This window comes from Lycorma delicatula, chromosome 6 (assembly GCF_047948215.1).
Source record: "Lycorma delicatula isolate Av1 chromosome 6, ASM4794821v1, whole genome shotgun sequence".
Taxonomy (NCBI): Eukaryota; Metazoa; Arthropoda; class Insecta; order Hemiptera; family Fulgoridae; genus Lycorma; species Lycorma delicatula.
In genome coordinates, this window is record NC_134460.1 from 138,264,448 (window position 1) to 138,282,997 (window position 18,550).

Consider the following 18,550-nt stretch of genomic DNA (forward strand, 5'->3'; position numbering starts at 1 on the left):
TGATAGTACTATACTACTAACTAATTACATATCACAAAATCTATGTTAGTACAATTTTATAATCTATTAACGTACATTGTCCAGTTCCTTTTCTAGATCACATTCTGGTAATGGAGGCATTGAAGAACTCAATGAAGTTTCCATAGTTATAACATTACTAGCAGGAGTAATACCATTAGACGCAGTTGTAAGAACTGTTGTACGACCTTCTAACCATGCATTCATTGTAGCATTACGCTCTTCTAGACATTTTTCATAATTTAATGTGGCTTTGAAACCTGTAAAAAGATTAATTTAGTAGAAGTATTATGAAATATTAAATAATCACTATTGATTGGGTTAATGTGTGAAATAAAATATTTTATTAGTCGTAATCAGCTTAGTAATGAATCATCAGTGAGATTATTATGTAGATGTGTGCATTTTGTATTCCTAAAGCTAAACCAAACAAAGCATTAAAATAAAACTGTGTGATCTGAGAGGCAGTGAATTTTGCAAAAAGTAAAGGGTCTACACAAACTTGATTCCTCATCAGAAGTAGATATGAAAAAAACAAACAGTTTTGTGATGAAAGGGGATATACTGTATTCTATCTTGCACAACATTACAAGTAATATCACACATACAATTTGTTTATTTCATACCTCCTAATAATGAGTTAATTTAAGTTATATAGGAGATTCAAATATGCAATAAGAATGACCGAATTCATTCTATTCATTATTTATTTAATTTACACACAAATGTATAATACAACTACTAACTTTGTGTATAAGGAATCCATGGTGTTATGTATTACAATAATTATAGTATAATCTATTACTATGATGCCTCAGTAAGAGAATAAAACAACGTACTTAAGTTCTTCATTAAGATATGTATCATTAGACTTTAAATTCTAAATAAATTACATTCTCCCTTTATAACATTTTTCATTTATCCATGTACAGCTTGTCCAAGCCGAATTAGTTAGCTAAATATTTGGGTACTGTTTTATTTGGTTATGAATTTATTATTTTTTTTATATAAATATAATACTGAAAATAACTAAAAAAATTATTATGTGAAATTGTTAATTGATTGGAATAAATATTAGTCTAAAAAATACTAAAAAAAACAACATAAATTAGTATAAAAAATTAGTTAAATTAAGAAATTATTATAAAATTTAAAAAAATATGCTGTATGTATACCGTAAAATTTATTATACTGTATATACACTATACACTATACCATATTACATGAGTAGCATATTATAGCCCCGCGTTAGCTACGCAACCATTGTCTAGACCAGATTGTGCCAATTCGGCTTAGATAAATTATAAATGTATATAATACTTTTGTGATAAATTTGTATAGAAATGATATATCGTTATATTTATAGTATATACATATATATTATTCTACTTTAAGTTGTATTGTTCTTAAGATTAATAAATATAATATATGTGTTGGATGTGAAAAGTGTTAAGTCAATAATTTCATAATTTGTAAAAAATCTTGTTTGAAATTTTGAAGGGTTTTTATAAATTCAATATTTTAATGAAAATCTTTAACTTTAAGTCCCAAAAATATTTTAAGAAATGCTTTATTTTTGAAAAAATATTTTAAATTGATTCAATTTGATATTTATATCACAAAACAGTTTTAAAACCATAATTAATTACGTGCTCAAAATTGACTTAGTATATTTTGTATATCCTTACAACAAACTCCCAGAATTTATGTTGAAATCAATCAGATAAAAGGTTGAAAAGCAATATAATTTTATTAATTTAATATAAATAAAAATAATTTTGAGCATTTTTTCAATTAATAGAAATTTAAATGTTAATATTAAACAAAAGAAGATTATAAAATATATTTTTTAAAGCCATTTTTAAATTTTTTAAGTATAATGAGAATTTATATTGGCAATGTTCATATTAATAAGAATTCATCTTAATACTAGTGTAATTTCTATTTTTTTTAATTTTTCATTATAATCTTCTATGATAAAGTGTATAGTGAGTGAGTTTACCATTGTTGAAATGACATAACACACTCCCACAGCTTTAACATAACCCAAGACACAGCTGAATGTCTTGCCAGTTAAAATGAACCTGATTTAACACAATATAAACAAATATAACTCTAAATATTCTCTGTATATTGGTGTTAATAATCCTGTTCTCAAAATTTGTCACTTAACACTTTATGTGACCACAAAAGATATTTTATTTACATGAATTTTGCAAAAAAAATTAAATATTTTTAAATTAAGTAATATTTTTTTAAGTTGGAGAATGTTACTAGATAAATAAAATTATCTGTAAATTCTGACATTGATAAGATTGTGAACAAAAAAATTAAATTTTTTTCTGATGGCTGCAATGGTTTGGGCTAAAACAATTAAATTTTTAAATCACTTGCAATAAATGTCATTTTCGTGAGTCACTGCCTAATTTAATAAGATGCTCTTAAAACCTGTATCATCTGCTTAAAAAAAATATACTTTTACAGTCACATTACTTTTTTTTGTAAAATAGTAATGTTTTCCAAAACTAAAAATAATGTGAAAAAATAAATAAATTCCTTTTACAATATATATATAAAAAACATTTTAATTTAAATAAAAGTTTTAAACTTTTGTATAAGCTTTAAAAGTATGATAAAGTAAATTTAAATTTAATTTAAAAGTTTTTAATTAAATTTAAAGTTTAAAAAAAAAATTTATCATAAAATATAAATGAATAAGCAGAATAAGCATTATGATTTTTTGAATTGCGAGTTTATGATGTTTTTTGAAATATATATATATATATAAAATGCAGCTGATGATGCGAATTAAGTTCACAAAGGCTTTTATGTAATGAAATAAAATAAATCATCCTATTTCAATTATTCTGTACGTGGGTTGATCTATTAAATATAAATTAATTTGTATTTGTACAAAGGAGTTTGATTATTAAAAGAATTGACTTAAAAAATAAATTTATATACGAGATCTGTAAATAAAGTAGAAATTATTTTTTTTGCCAAAGTGGCAACACTGTAAAGTTACTGGTAAACATGTGGTTATATGAACAGCTGATTTATATTAGGCATTAATATATTTAGTCTATTGTTGCCACGTGAGACGTAAACAGACTTTTCGTGAAACGAGTTTTTGTTGTGCGTTACAAAAATGAGTGATACTAATTATGAGCAACGTTGTGCAATCAAGTTTTGTGTTAAAATCAGTGAAAATGCTACTGAAACCTCTTCAAAATTGAAAAGAGCATATGGAAATGACGCTCTGTCACGAACCCAAGTTTTTAGGTGGTTTAAAGCATTTTAAGACGGCTGGGAATCAGTTGCGGACGATCCCCGCTCTGGAAGACCGTTAACGTCAAAAAGTGACGACAATGTTGGGCGAATCAGCGACTTTATATGTTACGACTTGCGATTAACTATCAGAATGATTGCGGAACAATTGAATTTGAAGCATATCAAAGTCCATCAAATTTTGACAAACGAATTGGTCAAGAAAAAAGTATGTGCAAAATTTGTTCCAAAAAACCTCACTGTTGAACAGAAAAACAACAGAGTGGAAGTGTGAATCTTCTAGGGCGAATTGAAACATACTGATTTTCTAAAAAAAATATTACTGGTAATGAATCTTGGATATTTGAGTATCCAAAATTCATCAAAACAAAATGCCGGACTAAGGACTGGCGCACTTCAAACTTACTGCATCCCAAAAAAAGCAAAAATGAGCAAATCAAAACCATGCTAATTTGTTTCTTTGATAGTAATGCCATTGCCCATAATGCCTACAGGACAGACTGTAAATCAATATGTTTACCAAGAAATTCTTGAAAGACTGGAAAAGAGTTGCCCGTGTGAGACCAGCCATCAAAGACAACTGGATGCTGCATCATGACAATGTACCTTATTACACTGTACTCTCAATTGAGTTTTTGGCAAAGAAAAATATTCCTGTAGTTCCTCAACCACCTTATTCGCGTGAATAAGGTGAGTCCCTGTGACTTCCCTGTTATCAGCTTTAAAAAAACACCTCGAAGGACATAGTTTTGAAACGGTAGTAAACATTTTTAAAAATGTAACCGACCGTCTGAAGGATATTTCGGTTTCTGAGTTCCAACACCGTTTGAAGTGTTGTGTGGCTTTCCACGGAAACTATTTTGAAGGTGATAGAGTGCATGTCTAATTGGATTGCAAATAAAAAAGTTTTTATGAACCAAGCTCATTACTTTATTTACAGACCGCATATATATAATTATTTTTTTATGCATCATTTACAAAATGAAATATTAGTGTAGTATATAGTATAGTATTAATATTAACATAGGTACTCATTTTAATTTTTAAATGTACTGGAGAATAAATAAAATTTATCTATATTTGTTTTGTAGAAAATTCCAATTGTTAAATGTCATTTAATTTTACTTTAACTGATTTAATGTATTTTATGTGATACATTACATTATCCTTATGTGATTTTTTTTTTACGAACTATATAAAAAGCATCATCATTTTAATCAAAGATTTTTCAATTGTAAATGTAATTCTGTAGTAAGATACAGTTAAGGGATTAAGAGCAGGTACTTTCCTGCTACCTCTGGATTTTAGGAAAATAATGAAATCGCAATTCTTTTCAGTTTTTACTGAAGAAATTAAATAACAAAACTGCTATAGACATATTATAAATGTACACTGTACCTATAACAGAAAATACAACGATTCCAGCAAATAGTGATGTAAAGCAATTTGTAAGAGAGACCGTTATAGCATCCCTGTAACAGTTATTATTCACTGGGTTATATGACGAGAATGCTATTAGACCTCCAAATGCCAGACCTAAAGAGAAAAATATCTGAGTTCCTGCTTCCAACCAAACAACTGGTTCTGTTAACATGTACCACTGTAACAAAAAAATTACAAGTATGTACTCCACACAATATAGCAAAATATTTTTTAACAGGTAACAAAGTAGTAACACTGTCTGCAACAGAACAAAATTCTGTAGTACAGTAGATTTTATACAATATAAAAAAATATTCTTATTAATTAATGAAATGAAAAAAGAAATGATAAAAGGAAATAATAACTTTTTATTATGCATGAGTTGTTTTAAGTATACTACAAATAATTAATATTTTTATTGATTAAAGAATTTCCATTTCTTTCTAATAAACTGTATTATTTCAACTGTTCTCTAACTGTATCATTCCTTATTCTATTGATCTTTGTCTACCTATGATATTCCTCTTGAATTTAATTTCTATAGATTTCTCTATCTTTCTCTGCCAGATCAATATTTCTACTCCATACTTACATAGTAGTTATTTGAATATTTAATAGTTATTATATGAGCCAAGCCAACATAGTATACATTATAAGTGTCTGATAACTTAAAGCTCTATCTTAACATTAACAAATTATGATTAAAATCATTTGATGTTAAAAACTAATAAATCATTCTTAGATATTTCCTCAGGGGCTCTCAACTTTAAAGAGTATGGGGGAGGAGAGACCCTGGTGACTGAAGCTGGTTGTAGTCTTTCTTCTTGCTATACACAGAGTACAATCACAATGTAGAACTGGTGTTAACAGTACCACCAATTTTACACACAAATATTTCTCAAAATACAACATAAATTCAAGTGTCAGAAGCAAAACTGAACTGTTCTAATACATCATATTACAGTCTACTAAATTTAAATCCGATTGTACACCCATTCAAGAAGATTGAAAGCTTGGAGGCCCAAAAACTGCTTCCACCAACAAATCATTACAAAACTCCACATTGCCAAATTAAATGATCCCTGACTGAAGGTATGTGAGCTTGCTGACATTGAAAACATCTCAATAGACAATGTTTACTACATTTTACATGATGTTTTGGGTATGTAAAATCTTTCTGCTTGATGTGTGTCAAAATTATTAACAGTCAACCAAATGTATTCGACTGAACCTTTTTGAAGGGTATCTAAAATTCTTTAAACATTATTCCTCTGAGTTTCTTCAGTTTTTTGTACTTTATGAAACTGTTATAGTAGTAGATTACACGAAAGTAACCAAACATTGGTGAAAGTACACAAAGAAAGTGAAAACGGCTCCATCTGCAGGAAAAGGCATGGCTATGATTTTTTGGGGGTTCTTATGATGTAGTATTCATAGATTACTTGGAAAAAAGGCCAGATCATCACCAGGGTCTATTACACCTTACTACTAGACTAACTTAAGGGAGCTGTTCAGACTTAACACTCGCATTTAGTCAAAAAGAAACTGATTTTTCACCACAATAATGTTTCTGTACACACATCTCAGGTTACTGCTGCAAAACTTCATGACCTACTCTTCAAAGTGCTTCCATTTTGAACTGTATTGGCTCCCAGTGATGAAGATTCACTTCAAATCTGAGTCAACCACTTATTTTGGAGAGTTGGATTAATTACAGTATTAAAAAGTTGGAATGTTGTAGGTCTAAATGTGACAAATTAGAAGGTGAAACATTGAAAATAACTTTGAAAAATCTTGTTTGATTTGTTAGGGTAAAACCTTCCAAATGACCCTCATATCAACACAAACACATACTATCAGGCTCTTGAGTATCATGTAGGCAAACATTGTTTTTTTCCTTAGTATTTTTATTTATATATTAAATTTTATTTTTTGTTAATTTAATTTAGTTTTTTTTGCATTTTTATTACTTTTATGGTTTCAGAACTTTAATTTTTTTTATTTTACCAAAAAGGTTAAAGTTGCAAGGAATGATATGACTTTATTTTTATTTAGCTACTTTATTCAATTCATGTCATTTGTATCATCATTCTCTGATGGCAGGTTCATTGGTGCTGTCATCACTACTTTCACAATCATTATTAGCTCTAAACTTTTTCATTTGACTCAGGCATTTTAGTACCATCAAGCAGGGCTACTTCGGGCCACTTTTTCATGTTTTCACAGAATTTTTTGTTATTAAAAAATATAATGTATGAATTTTCAACATCCAAATTGATTTTTAACCAGTTAACATGGTATAAAAAAGTAACTGTATTGTTTTAAAGAGAGGTTTTCTTTTTTCATATTTTTACTATTTTTTAAGTTTTAGACCCTGCTTGGGGCTTCTTTGGTCCATTCAGTTGATTTCATACAAATTGAATAGATTTCATATGTTGGACTATTGTATCCCTTGCATAAGAATCTGCTAATAAATTGAGAGTGCAAATTAGAAAAAGAAATGTTTTTATTATCATATTGAAACACAATAAACCAATTCTAGATATGAAAAACATGAGAAACAATATCTCAAAACTTGTCCTTTTTTCTTATTACTTTTGTCAATGCTAAGCTTTTCATTATAATTCATAATCAGCCATCTCAGCAACATTGAAGTGTCCTTGTTTCATTAGCATGGGAAGGTTAATTTTTTTCTTGAAGACAGCTCATTCATAAACAAGAAGATCCTTTTTATCGGGCCATTTCCAGGACCTTTTGGTGTTGGTCATGTAGTCTATTGTAGGGCCTGACTTTTCCAATGTGCAGTTTTGTTATCATACCTGGATAGTGCTTTTCTGCATATTTGACTAGACAAAGTCACCTTCTTCCAGTAGATCTTCTTTGCTAGGCCCGCTGCTACCAACGTCTTCTCCAAAATCTTAAAATTCACTTTCATAAAAGTTGGAGCCGTCATCAGAATGGAGATTGTAAGAACTGGACTGTTCAGATTCAGTTTCTGGTGTTTGATTTCTACGTGGATGCCCTCTTTTTGGCTTTGGCGTAGATGTTGGTACTCCTTCCAAGCCCATGTCATCTGTGCTTGATTTATCAAACAATTTTGAAGAGACATTTTTGCCAGCTGGCACATCCAATTTCTTTTGTTTCTTACTAGGCGCTTTTTTGGTCAAATCCTGCATTTTTTTGCAAGGTTTTGAAAAAAACTGTCTTCTATAGTTTTTTAAGAGTGCTTGGACATCCCTTGAGGCAAGCACTCCAGAACTTTGTTTCTGTCAAAGGATATGATACCAGTTTTTTTGAACCTAGATAGCATAATTTTCTTCTTGTCTCCATACAATTAAAAAACCAACTGTTTTAGGAGTTTAGGAAACTGATCCTTGTTTTTTCTTTCCACAAAATCCATATTTTTTGCCACTTTCTTTTCATAGGACCATAGTAGGCAACATTCAACAGCTGGGTGAGGTGAGTAGAGTTTGGGGGTAGAATTACAATCCTTATACTGTTTTCCTCACACACTTTTAAAACTTCTAGGTAGATATGGGAGGTTAAATTATCTCCTATCACAACCTTGACTCCGGGCAGCTTTTTCAATCAAGAAAGCAGGGTTGAGATAAACCAATCTTCAAATGTCCCCATATCAAACCACCACCTTTTGATTCTATTATACCTACATACTGCAGGTCCAACCTCTATCCATGTAAACCACAAATGTTCAGACTTGTACACCACAGGTGGTAACATGTCCCATTTCCACAAAACATTAGTGAGGTACAAGATTTTGTAGACTCCATAATGCGTCGTTCTATATACTTTAGTCCTCTTTTACAAATCATCTTACTTGACTCTGGGCAATCTCGTACATTTACTCATCATAGTTCCAGATATTTTCATCTGGCACATCACTGAGGACAGTTACTAAGTTGTCAAAATAATCATTGATTATTTTTTCATCAATAGTAGCTCTTACTTGTTTTATGTTGCGTGCTGTGTGCACCGTTAAGTTTGGGTGGTGTTTTCTAAATAATGCTGCCCAATTAGATCCTGGGAAATTGTTTTTAAAATTACTTACGGTATGCCCCTATTTGTCAAGAAAGGATTTAATGGAGTATCTCAAATCAAGATCAGCAATTAGAAATCCAAATTCAGCCAACTTGTTGATATGAGCCTCAAATGAACATTCTTCTTGAGAAAGCACTGTGGGAAGTCATGTTTATTACTTCATTTGTTTTAAGCTTATTTATTATTGTGCTTCTAGGTATATTATAATACTGACTTGCATTTCTCTGTGTTCTTACTCCACTTATGTCCATCAAACAAGCTTGCAAGGTCTCAGCATTGTAATCGGAATAATTTTGTAATTTCTCATCATGATGTCCTCAGCAACTGGAACAAAAATTTTAATTTGTTATTAAAAATATTTTTTAAAACATTTGGTGGTAGTCAGGGCTACTTTGTTCCTGGCACAAAGTAGCCCCCTAAAACTAGTTTTTAGGTTATGTTCATAAAAACTTTAAAATTTACTGTCAAAACAAAAAATTAAGGAAAAACTATTATCACACATTGGTAACAGGTTACCAAAGGTAAAATTTTGACACTTACCTTATTTTTAACTCTTTTCCAGATTGCTGCACAGGAGAAAGTTTGGAGAGTAAAAATCTTCACATGTAAACAAATGTTTGCAAGAACTTCAATGTTGCCACTAACAAAAAAACTGTTAAACTATTAAATTATCCTCAAATAGGGTACAAACTATTTTTTAAGGCCAAAATTCAAATTTATCTTGTATTGTTTATTCAGTAAAAAAATAACTTCTTTTTGTGTTGGACCAAAGTAATCCAGCAAGGACCAAAGTAGCCCCGGTTGTTATGATATGTTTCATAATAATTCTGTTCAACTTTAAGCAGCACTGCTTCCAATATTCAGCTGGAAATGTTTTTCTCAAACCATTAAGAAAATATTTTTTCAGCCATTTCTTTTATTATATTTTGCCGACTTAAAACATTTTCTTCCTTTCTTTTAATGATTATTGTTAGGTATTTTGAGAATATTTATGGTTTATCTATAATAAAAAAAAAATTAATACTTATTTATATTTATTACCCTTGGAGTGAAAAGATGTCTAATTCCATCAGACATTCCTCTTAATGTAACACCGCGGAAGAAAAATATAATTAAAACAATGTATGGAAATGTAGCTGTCACATAAACTACCTGTAACATAGAAGACTGCATTAAAATATATATTTTTAAATATATTGATTTTATAAGTTATAACTAACTAAAGATAAAAAATAATTTTTAATACAAAATTGAAATAATTAAATGTAATTTAACTTTATAAATTTAGAATGTTCATGCTTTACTGAAGATTAAGGTATTATAAACTGAACACTGATTAGTAAAGAGGCATCAGTGTTTTGAATAACAGAGAATAATCAAGAAAAACAGATTAACAGTCATAATTTTAATAAAAGTGAATGGAAATAGATGTATGAAGATTTTTAAAAATTTGTTGCTATGGGTAAAATATCTACCAAGAAACAATTAAATCCTAAATATAATAAAAATAATATTTTAAATGTAAGTAAGGTAAACTTTAATTACCCAAATGAATCAAAAACAGCCTGGAATTTAGAAGTAAAAATTGATGTTAAGACAACACTGATCTCAAACTCAATTGATATTTCACCTGTTATTGTTTAGTAATAAGTAGAGAAATGATTTTAAATCCATTTTGCTGTGTTTTATTTTATTTATTTTTTTTTAACAGAAAGAATTATTTAAATGCTATAAATAAATAGACTTAAAGATTAATTATTGTTAACAAAATAAACGCATGTAATTAATATATTATATCTCGTATTTAATTGAAAAATTCTCTGTTATAATCAGTCAGGTTTGTTGATAAAAAAATTTCAAATTAAAAATTGACTTTCTAATTTTAATGAAATATTTTTAAATAACTTAATTCAAAACATTTTCAAATGTGTTTGTGACTTATTGAGGACGGTTGGCATGTCATTACAAAAAGTTTAAATTTCTAATTAATGTCACCAGTCATCATGGAAAATAGTTTTTGTGTATTTTACTTCTATTCTTAAATAAACATGACTGTTAATACACCAAAATCTAGATAAAACTCATCAAAATTATTCCATCATATTCCTGACTGAATATGGGGTAGTGTTGTTGGCTTTTCATCTGTCTTGTTACATCCCCAATCCTGTTTGTTTTTTTTTTAATAAAATGAAGTAAAATTTAAAATCGGTTTACATTTGATAATTTTTTATTGAATTTTGAATTAACATGAACTTTTTCAGTAAATATAATTCAATACAACAGAAAGCTATAACATAATACTTCAGTTAGGTGAAGGAGGTTTTCAACATTTTATAATTACTTATAAAAATATATGTTCATAAAATGAAATATAAATATATATTAGTGATTTTCTCTTAAATTTTGTGATATTCTTTTATCAGACGTTTTATAAAACCTTAAATCAGACATTTTATAAAATATATATTAACAAAAAAAATGGTTCTTGGAAATGTAAAAAAATTAAAACTTCTAATCCTTTAAAATCTTTAAAGCAATGCATTTTTTTTTTTTTTTGACTTTTGGGTTCATTTAATGACACTACCGTAAAAATGTGGGTCAGAATGTTCAACTCTACTTAATAAACTGCAATTGGTTTTTCAGCCTGATTTGAGGCATTATAATCCCAAAATAAAGTTAAAAAAAAAGCTGTAGTGCCAAATATATCAAATAAGAATAATTTTCTTTTGTATGAACTATGAATACTGCTCATGAAAAGTTTTTAACTGATTGTAGATAGCCACTGTCAAAACATTAAGTGGATGTTTAGTTTAAACGCCCTTACTGGGACTGGGTCTGTGCTATATTATACTTATTTGTGTTGTTTTGTTCCTTTGTTTAATATTTTGTTTGATATCTGTTGCTAGGCAGACAGCTTGTTTGTTGATTTGTTGCTAGCCTGTCATTGGCTCTTTGGTGGCTCTAGTTTGTTTGCGTTTATTATATATTTCGTTGATTTATTTATTTTGTTTTGAATATAAAAAAGATGTCTGACAGGGGTAAGACTAGGCAGACAAAACCTTCTGGTGACGAGGTATCCGAGGTTCAGCACAATGATTCATCGATTTGTCGTTGTCTGGAGATGAGGGGCTGAGGGCTGAACCGTCAGCGGTCCCTGCTCATGGGAATAAGGACTATATGGTCCAAGATTTCCAAAGGGCTATTGGAAGTAGCCAGTCCTTTTAAAGAGCTTTTGATAAACATAATGCGGCAGCATTGCGAGTGTTTGAGGGTTCCAGTAGAACCAGTAAAAAGACTTTACATGAGGTGGTTGAGAAAGTGTTAAAAGAACTTAGTGATTGTGACTGTTTTGATGAATGATTATGAGATGGTTGTGACTAAAACTCCTGTGGAAAAGGAGGTTTTTAATGTTCCTACTCAGTTGCCACAGTCAGTGCAACCACAGTGATGGAATGAAGTACTTAAAGGAAAGCGTGAGGCTAGTTTATCTCGTAGGCAACCCAAGGTCCTATTCATAAATTTAAAGGAAGGGGCTGCAGCAAAGACTAGCAAGCAGATGAAAAATGGTTAGTTTCAAATCATTTTGCATGATAAGAGGCTGAACCTGAGGTTTTTGGAATATCAAAGAGACTCAAAAGGGGTTGGTCATTGTTGCAGATGACAAGGAGACTGTGAAGGTTATTTTCGACTCTCTAGAGGATGGTACATCCGACATGAGAGTTGCCCCAAAATGAATGAGGCGTCCAAGAGTTATCATATATGATATCGATCAATGGCTATCTTGAGGATGAGCTGCTGACTCTTTTGAGGCAGCAGAATACTCAGATGGATGAGGCCTCTTTCAAGACTGGATATTGGTTGCTATTCAAATCAGATAGGCATGAGTCAGAGATTTATCATAGTGTATTTGAGGTTACTCCTGAGATTCTTGATGGCTTTGTGAAACAAGGCAGATTGTTCATCAACTTTTCTTCGTGCAAGGTTAGAGAATACATAGATGTGCAGTGCTGCTTCAAGTGCTGCCAATATGGTCATATGGCCAAGAATTGGTAGAGGTCCATGCACATTGTGGAGATGAAGAGCATCAGCATGAGAGGTGCCCTAGGAGGTCTGAGGGTCCCATTTGCATTAATTGCAAGTGTATTCGCAATGACCATAAGCACTCTGTGAACAGCAAGGACTGTCTGTGTTATCAGAGAGCTGTAAACATTTATTGAAATTTGATAGGTTTACATGGTTAGTTTTGGTCAGTTGAACATACAGTTTGCTACATTGTTCACGTAGAGCTTGGTAAGGTTACTCTTCATAGGAATTTGGATGTTGTATTATTGCAACATCCCTACATTGTTTCTGATGATCTGCCAGGTTTCTCTCATTGGAAAAAGTTTTATCATAGTTGTAATAGTATGTCTGCTGTTCTGTGCAGAGGAGAGTTGGTCACGAGGTCTTCATGGTAGACTGGCTAGGTTCGGCCTGGTGAATTCTGGTCTGTGCCTGCAATGTAGGGTGCAGGCAGGATGCTGTTTGAATGTGCCAAATACAATCTGGAGCGCACCACAGTAATTTGTCGACTGGATACTGTCAGAGCAATGCTTGACATCAGTCAAAACTGATTGCAGAATTTGTGCACTATTTGACTAGGGAACAGATTGAAGAGGGAATCTAAGGTGCTGCTTGGTCTTGTTCCTGTGTACTTTGTTTTGTTACGATTTCTTGTCAGTGTTGTTTTTGTTTTGTTAGTGTTATATCGTTTTGGTTGTTTTGTTATTAGTTTTATTTTCATGTTTTTGTTTTAGTGTTTTTCCATGTTGGTGTTGCATGTGAAATCACTTTAGTTAACAGTATGTAACTTCGGTTACTGCCAATTCTTGGAAAGTGCAGGCCAAAGAAGAATGAAGAGGTCTGTGGAGGAAGAAGATGAAGAAGAAGGAAGACCCACTACTCGTCTCAACATCACGGACTGGAGTCCGGAACAGAGCCCAGCAGAGATGCGTCCTGAAGGGCAGCCATAGCAGAAGCGGATGAAGAGCTTCTATATAACCCTTCCTCTAAAAACTTACAATAAAAATTAACACAAATCAGCAATTGCGACTCCTCCGGAAAAGGGGACGCATTGCTCCCTCCATAAAGTTAGTGCCCCGTTGTGGTGTATTCCTGCTAGCCTATTAAGCGTTAGCACCGAAAGGACTTCAGTAGACGGTCTGAAGGGGAATTACGTTGGGAGGACAGGCTTCATAAGCCTAGCCTTCCGCGGTCGGCCCATAAAAATGGGTTCGATAACGCTGGTTCAACAACGGATTGGAATGCAACTAAATCTGTCTTAAATTCACTAAAATAATAATACACAAAACTTGAAAAATTAGACCCGCGGTATAAAATAACCCTTTTAAAAACACAATCCCGATTAGAATCATCCAGCAGCAAGGGACTCTGTCCAGGTTCTGCGATAAGTAGGGAGTAACAAACTCCCGCCAACTTTGCATTCCATTCCAGAAATCATTTTACCTTTCAGGTAGGTAGATGATTCAGTTTCTTTGACGACTGTAGTTTTCAGTCTTGTTTGAGACTTTAGATGTTTAGAGATGTGTTTTGTTATTTTTCGTAATAGTTGCACCATTGGGAATGTCTCTTGTGACACTCACATCAGTGGCATCCTGGGCCAAGGTGACTGAGAGATGTCATTTAAAAGATGACTAAAGCCCATCAGACCTAGCTACAGAAGGGATGGTTGGAGGATGTCTTCTCCTTGGGGATCAAGATGTCAAAACATTAAAACATGACACATCTTGTTATGTAAGGAACAGAATATAACTGTGCAAAGATACATTATATTCTCTTTAGAAAAGAGGATAAAGAGAAAGAATGATTGTAAGAGAAAGAGGAATGAAAGAAGCGACAAATAATGAGACAGACTATGAAGTCCAAATCTGAGTAGATCTCCCAAAAACAGAAATCTTTCGTTTCATCCATTTAATTTTTATATATTCACTGATGGAAAAGAACAAAAATTTGAATTTTAAAACCAAAACAATAATAAATAAAACTATAATAAATCCTAACTTGATGATGAAATATAACAACCTATGCTTGACAAATGACAGGTTATAGACACATAGATGTAGTAAATAAGACATACACATGAAAAACAGGATTTTCTTAGAGAAAATATTTCCATAATGAGGTTTGTCATATGTACATATTATTGATGAGTTAAAGCTTCAGTGGAGAACTGGCTTAAGAATTTATAGTTCAGTTTGATGAACACTTCACTACTTCATTTGGTTTGATGGATACTTTCATATGACCCACTGTTCTGGAAATGAGCAGTAATTTTGTTTAGAGAAACCTGAGGGGTGCTAAGTATATGGAGGGATAACAATGTAGAATATATTTAAACAATTAAACATACAATAATTGCTTAGTAATTTGCTGATAGTGCTGTGGTAATGATAACCCAATTTCGTAAAGAATTACGTGACAGAAGGGTATCCACTTCCTGCGAGGGGGCTTTGATACTGGAAGGGTTCATTTTGTAATCACTCAGTAGATAAATCTTTTTAATTATTCATGTCTTTACTTTATTGCTGACTCTTTCTTCCTTTGAGTTTTTTAATTTTTTAATTTTTTTTTGTTTTATAGTAAAGTAAATAGACAATAAGATACTAACTATACACTCATCTAAACACATAAAACATGTGTTTATGAAGATGAAAAAAAAAACTGTAAGCCAAATAGAAGCTAAAAAAATATTGCAGAAGATAAATTTTGCTATATTTGAGCAGAAAAAAATTTATGTAATGACTTTTTAATGATTAAACTGCTTTCAGGATACTCTGCATGAAATTTGCTTCACAAGTCAAACAGAAAAATATTTCTGATTTTTTTTTATACATTAAATTATGTAAAACTGAATGAACTTTTTTTAAATGAAATAATAAAATTTGTAATGTAAATTTTTTTATGTTTGTTATTTTTAATTAATATGTTAGTTTATTAAGTCTTTCTGTTTTTTATCATTAAATAAAAAACAACAGTAGATCTGGATTTAAAATGATCTGGAGAAATTATGGCTTGTCAGAAGAATAAACTACTTTGTATTATGAATAAATGTTATGTTCACAAATTTAGATTGAAAATAAGATTATGAACTATAAAATATTTGATAAACAGGACTATTTAAAACTTTTTTAAGTAGATTAAACAACAAGAAATATTTTAAACTGTATATTGGTCACTGTCAAATAATATGCCGCCTTACTTCAATATTTATTATATTCTAAATATTTGTTATTCGCTCTTCAGTCAAATAAATAAGTCTTTATTTTAATTACAGTATACATTATTTTTATTATACTTTGAACTTGTAATTCATTTATATATCATTATTATATCAATTAATTATACATTCATAACAAACACAAGTTGAGTCTTTGGAGGATGGAAGAGACTGACAAAAGATAGGGCATTAGACCAATTCAGTTCCACTGGATTGTGGATACCAGTGTTCTCGGGTGGTTGGGTTTCAATTAACCACACATCTCAGGAATGGCCGAACTGAGACTGTACAAGACTACACTTTATTTACACTCATCCATATCATCCTCTGAAGTAATACCTGAATGGTAATTCTCAAAGGGTAAACAGGAAAAATAAAAATGACCAATTCAATTAATAATAGTAACAAAAAAGTGAGAATCTATGAAGAGTAAGAAAAAAGTGAAAATTTTTAATTTAAAAGTCCTTCAGTAACAAAATTTAAAGTTCCTCCTTTTAATGAAAAAGAAGCAAATGAAACCTGAGTCTTTAATGATCACAGAAATAAGTTTATTTTGAAACTTATCTCTAACAATGAAATAAAGAATTTTTAACATGTGATCATATTTAAAAAAAGAGATTATAAGGATTTAAAAAAAAAAATATTTTTATTCCTTTTATCTCTATTTCTTGCAAAATATTATTTGAAGATTTTTTAATGATTTTTAATTGGGAATTTGTCATTCACTGTGCTGCAGATTTTCAGAAGTATTTCAATAAATTTGCTTCTGGGAAACGTTTTTAAAAATATCTACACAGTGATTCATAAAGAATGTAACAAACTTTCAAGACATGCTGTACTGATGAAAATAAAGTAGAAATTTCATATATACGTAGGTTCGGTAATGCTTCGTTAGTGTCGGGTGGTGTAAAAGATATCTCTGATTTTTGCACCTTTAGTAAAATTAAGCCAAACTATAATTCTTGGGACCCAGATTATAGGGTAAATTTAGTGGTTTTATATGAAATCTGGCTTAAAAAAAAAGTTGAACTGTATTTGTAGTAATTTTTGAGAAATTTTGTGGTAAAACGAAAGATTGGGGTTGAAAAACACTCTATTTTATGTTTGGCGTAAAATAACTTTGTTAAATGGAAATAAACAAAAAATTGATTTAACAAAACTTGTAGAGAATTTGATTCTATGTAAAATGGTATGATTAAAGTCCACGTTAACTAAATGAAAACGTAAAAATTTCGAAGTTTATTAAAACAGTCGAAGGTTCTGAGGTTCAAATCCTAGAAAAAGTTAATTGCTTTCGTATGTATTTGAAAACTAGATAGTGGTTACCGGTGTACTTTAGTAGTCGGGGTTCAACTGCCCGCACGTCTTAGGAATGGTCAGCCTGAATCCCTCATTCATATATCATTCTCATTTTACTGGGCCTTGGGGAAAGCTTATTGTTCACTAATTGAATAGATTGCAATGTACACATTAGGAAAATAGAGGGAAAAAAGATTAATTACAAAACATATCAAAATATGACAGATTTTAACTAGGTATTAAACGAAACAAAATTTTTCAGTATTTCAAAATAAAAGAATTCAAAATTTTAATTCTTAGTAAACAACATTTAGTAAACGATAAAAAGAAGTATCAAATAGAACAACTTATTATAAAACTTTAAACTAATTAAATATTAATTTTATATAGATTTGTTTCATACGTTGGCAGTACTAACAGCTAATTCCAACAGTTAATTGTTTTGTATTCCACTGATTTAAAAAAATGAATTGAATAGTGCGTGTAATGGTGGCATGTAAATGTTTAAAAAGTAGGTGATGTTTTTTAAATTAATTAAAAAAAGAAAAGTAGATTCTCAATTCAATCCTTATGGGTTTTATTTTACGAATATTCAAGTATTCCTCTTCATCAAATGAACCGATTTTTTTGTAGAAGTTCCTCTGATGTCTTTGAAACATTTTCCAGGTAACTTAAGTAGAAGGTATTTTAAATGAAAAACTTTAGTTTCACCTAGATAATATGAAGATATTTCTCTTTTTTTTATTCCTATTTTAGAATAAATGTATTATGTGATAACATAATAATACAGCCTATTCATTCTGATACTCAAAATATTTTCTTATGGATCTTCAAAATTATACAAAAGTTTTATTCAGAAAGTTAGGAAAATTATGATTAAAAAGATATATTTTCCTGGATCAGAGAAAAGCCTAGCTTTTAGGCTAGCTCATTTTTAGTAGCAGTCCTGTAACTAATTTCTGTGCATTAAGTACATTTTTACTATTAATAGTTTTAAACTGATAATTTAAGGTAGGGGTAAAATGTACTGCTATTCAGCGAGTTAAAATAGACTTCTCTACATTTCGTAAGATAAGATATAAAGAGTGTAAAGATGTTTCATGCAATGAAAGGTTAATGCAAGTAAGGTAGTCCTAACCTAATAAACTAATTTATTGACTGTCTAAATTAAAGGAGTTCACAGTTTTGTCT

The 18,550-nt window shown here is 30.4% G+C and overlaps 1 protein-coding gene across 1 annotated transcript in view; it reads right to left on the reverse strand.

Moving 5' to 3' along the window:
* The window catches only part of LOC142326995 (sodium- and chloride-dependent transporter XTRP3), a 40,554-nt gene that overhangs the window by 6,106 nt on the left and 15,898 nt on the right, over nucleotides 1-18,550 (reverse strand). The window contains exons 6-8 of the mRNA XM_075369739.1: nucleotides 9,826-9,936; nucleotides 4,705-4,906; nucleotides 76-278 (exon numbers count right to left, since the gene is read on the reverse strand). Of these exons, the coding sequence (XP_075225854.1) occupies nucleotides 76-278; nucleotides 4,705-4,906; nucleotides 9,826-9,936 (516 nt within the window). The remainder of the gene's footprint in view (nucleotides 1-75; nucleotides 279-4,704; nucleotides 4,907-9,825; nucleotides 9,937-18,550) is intronic.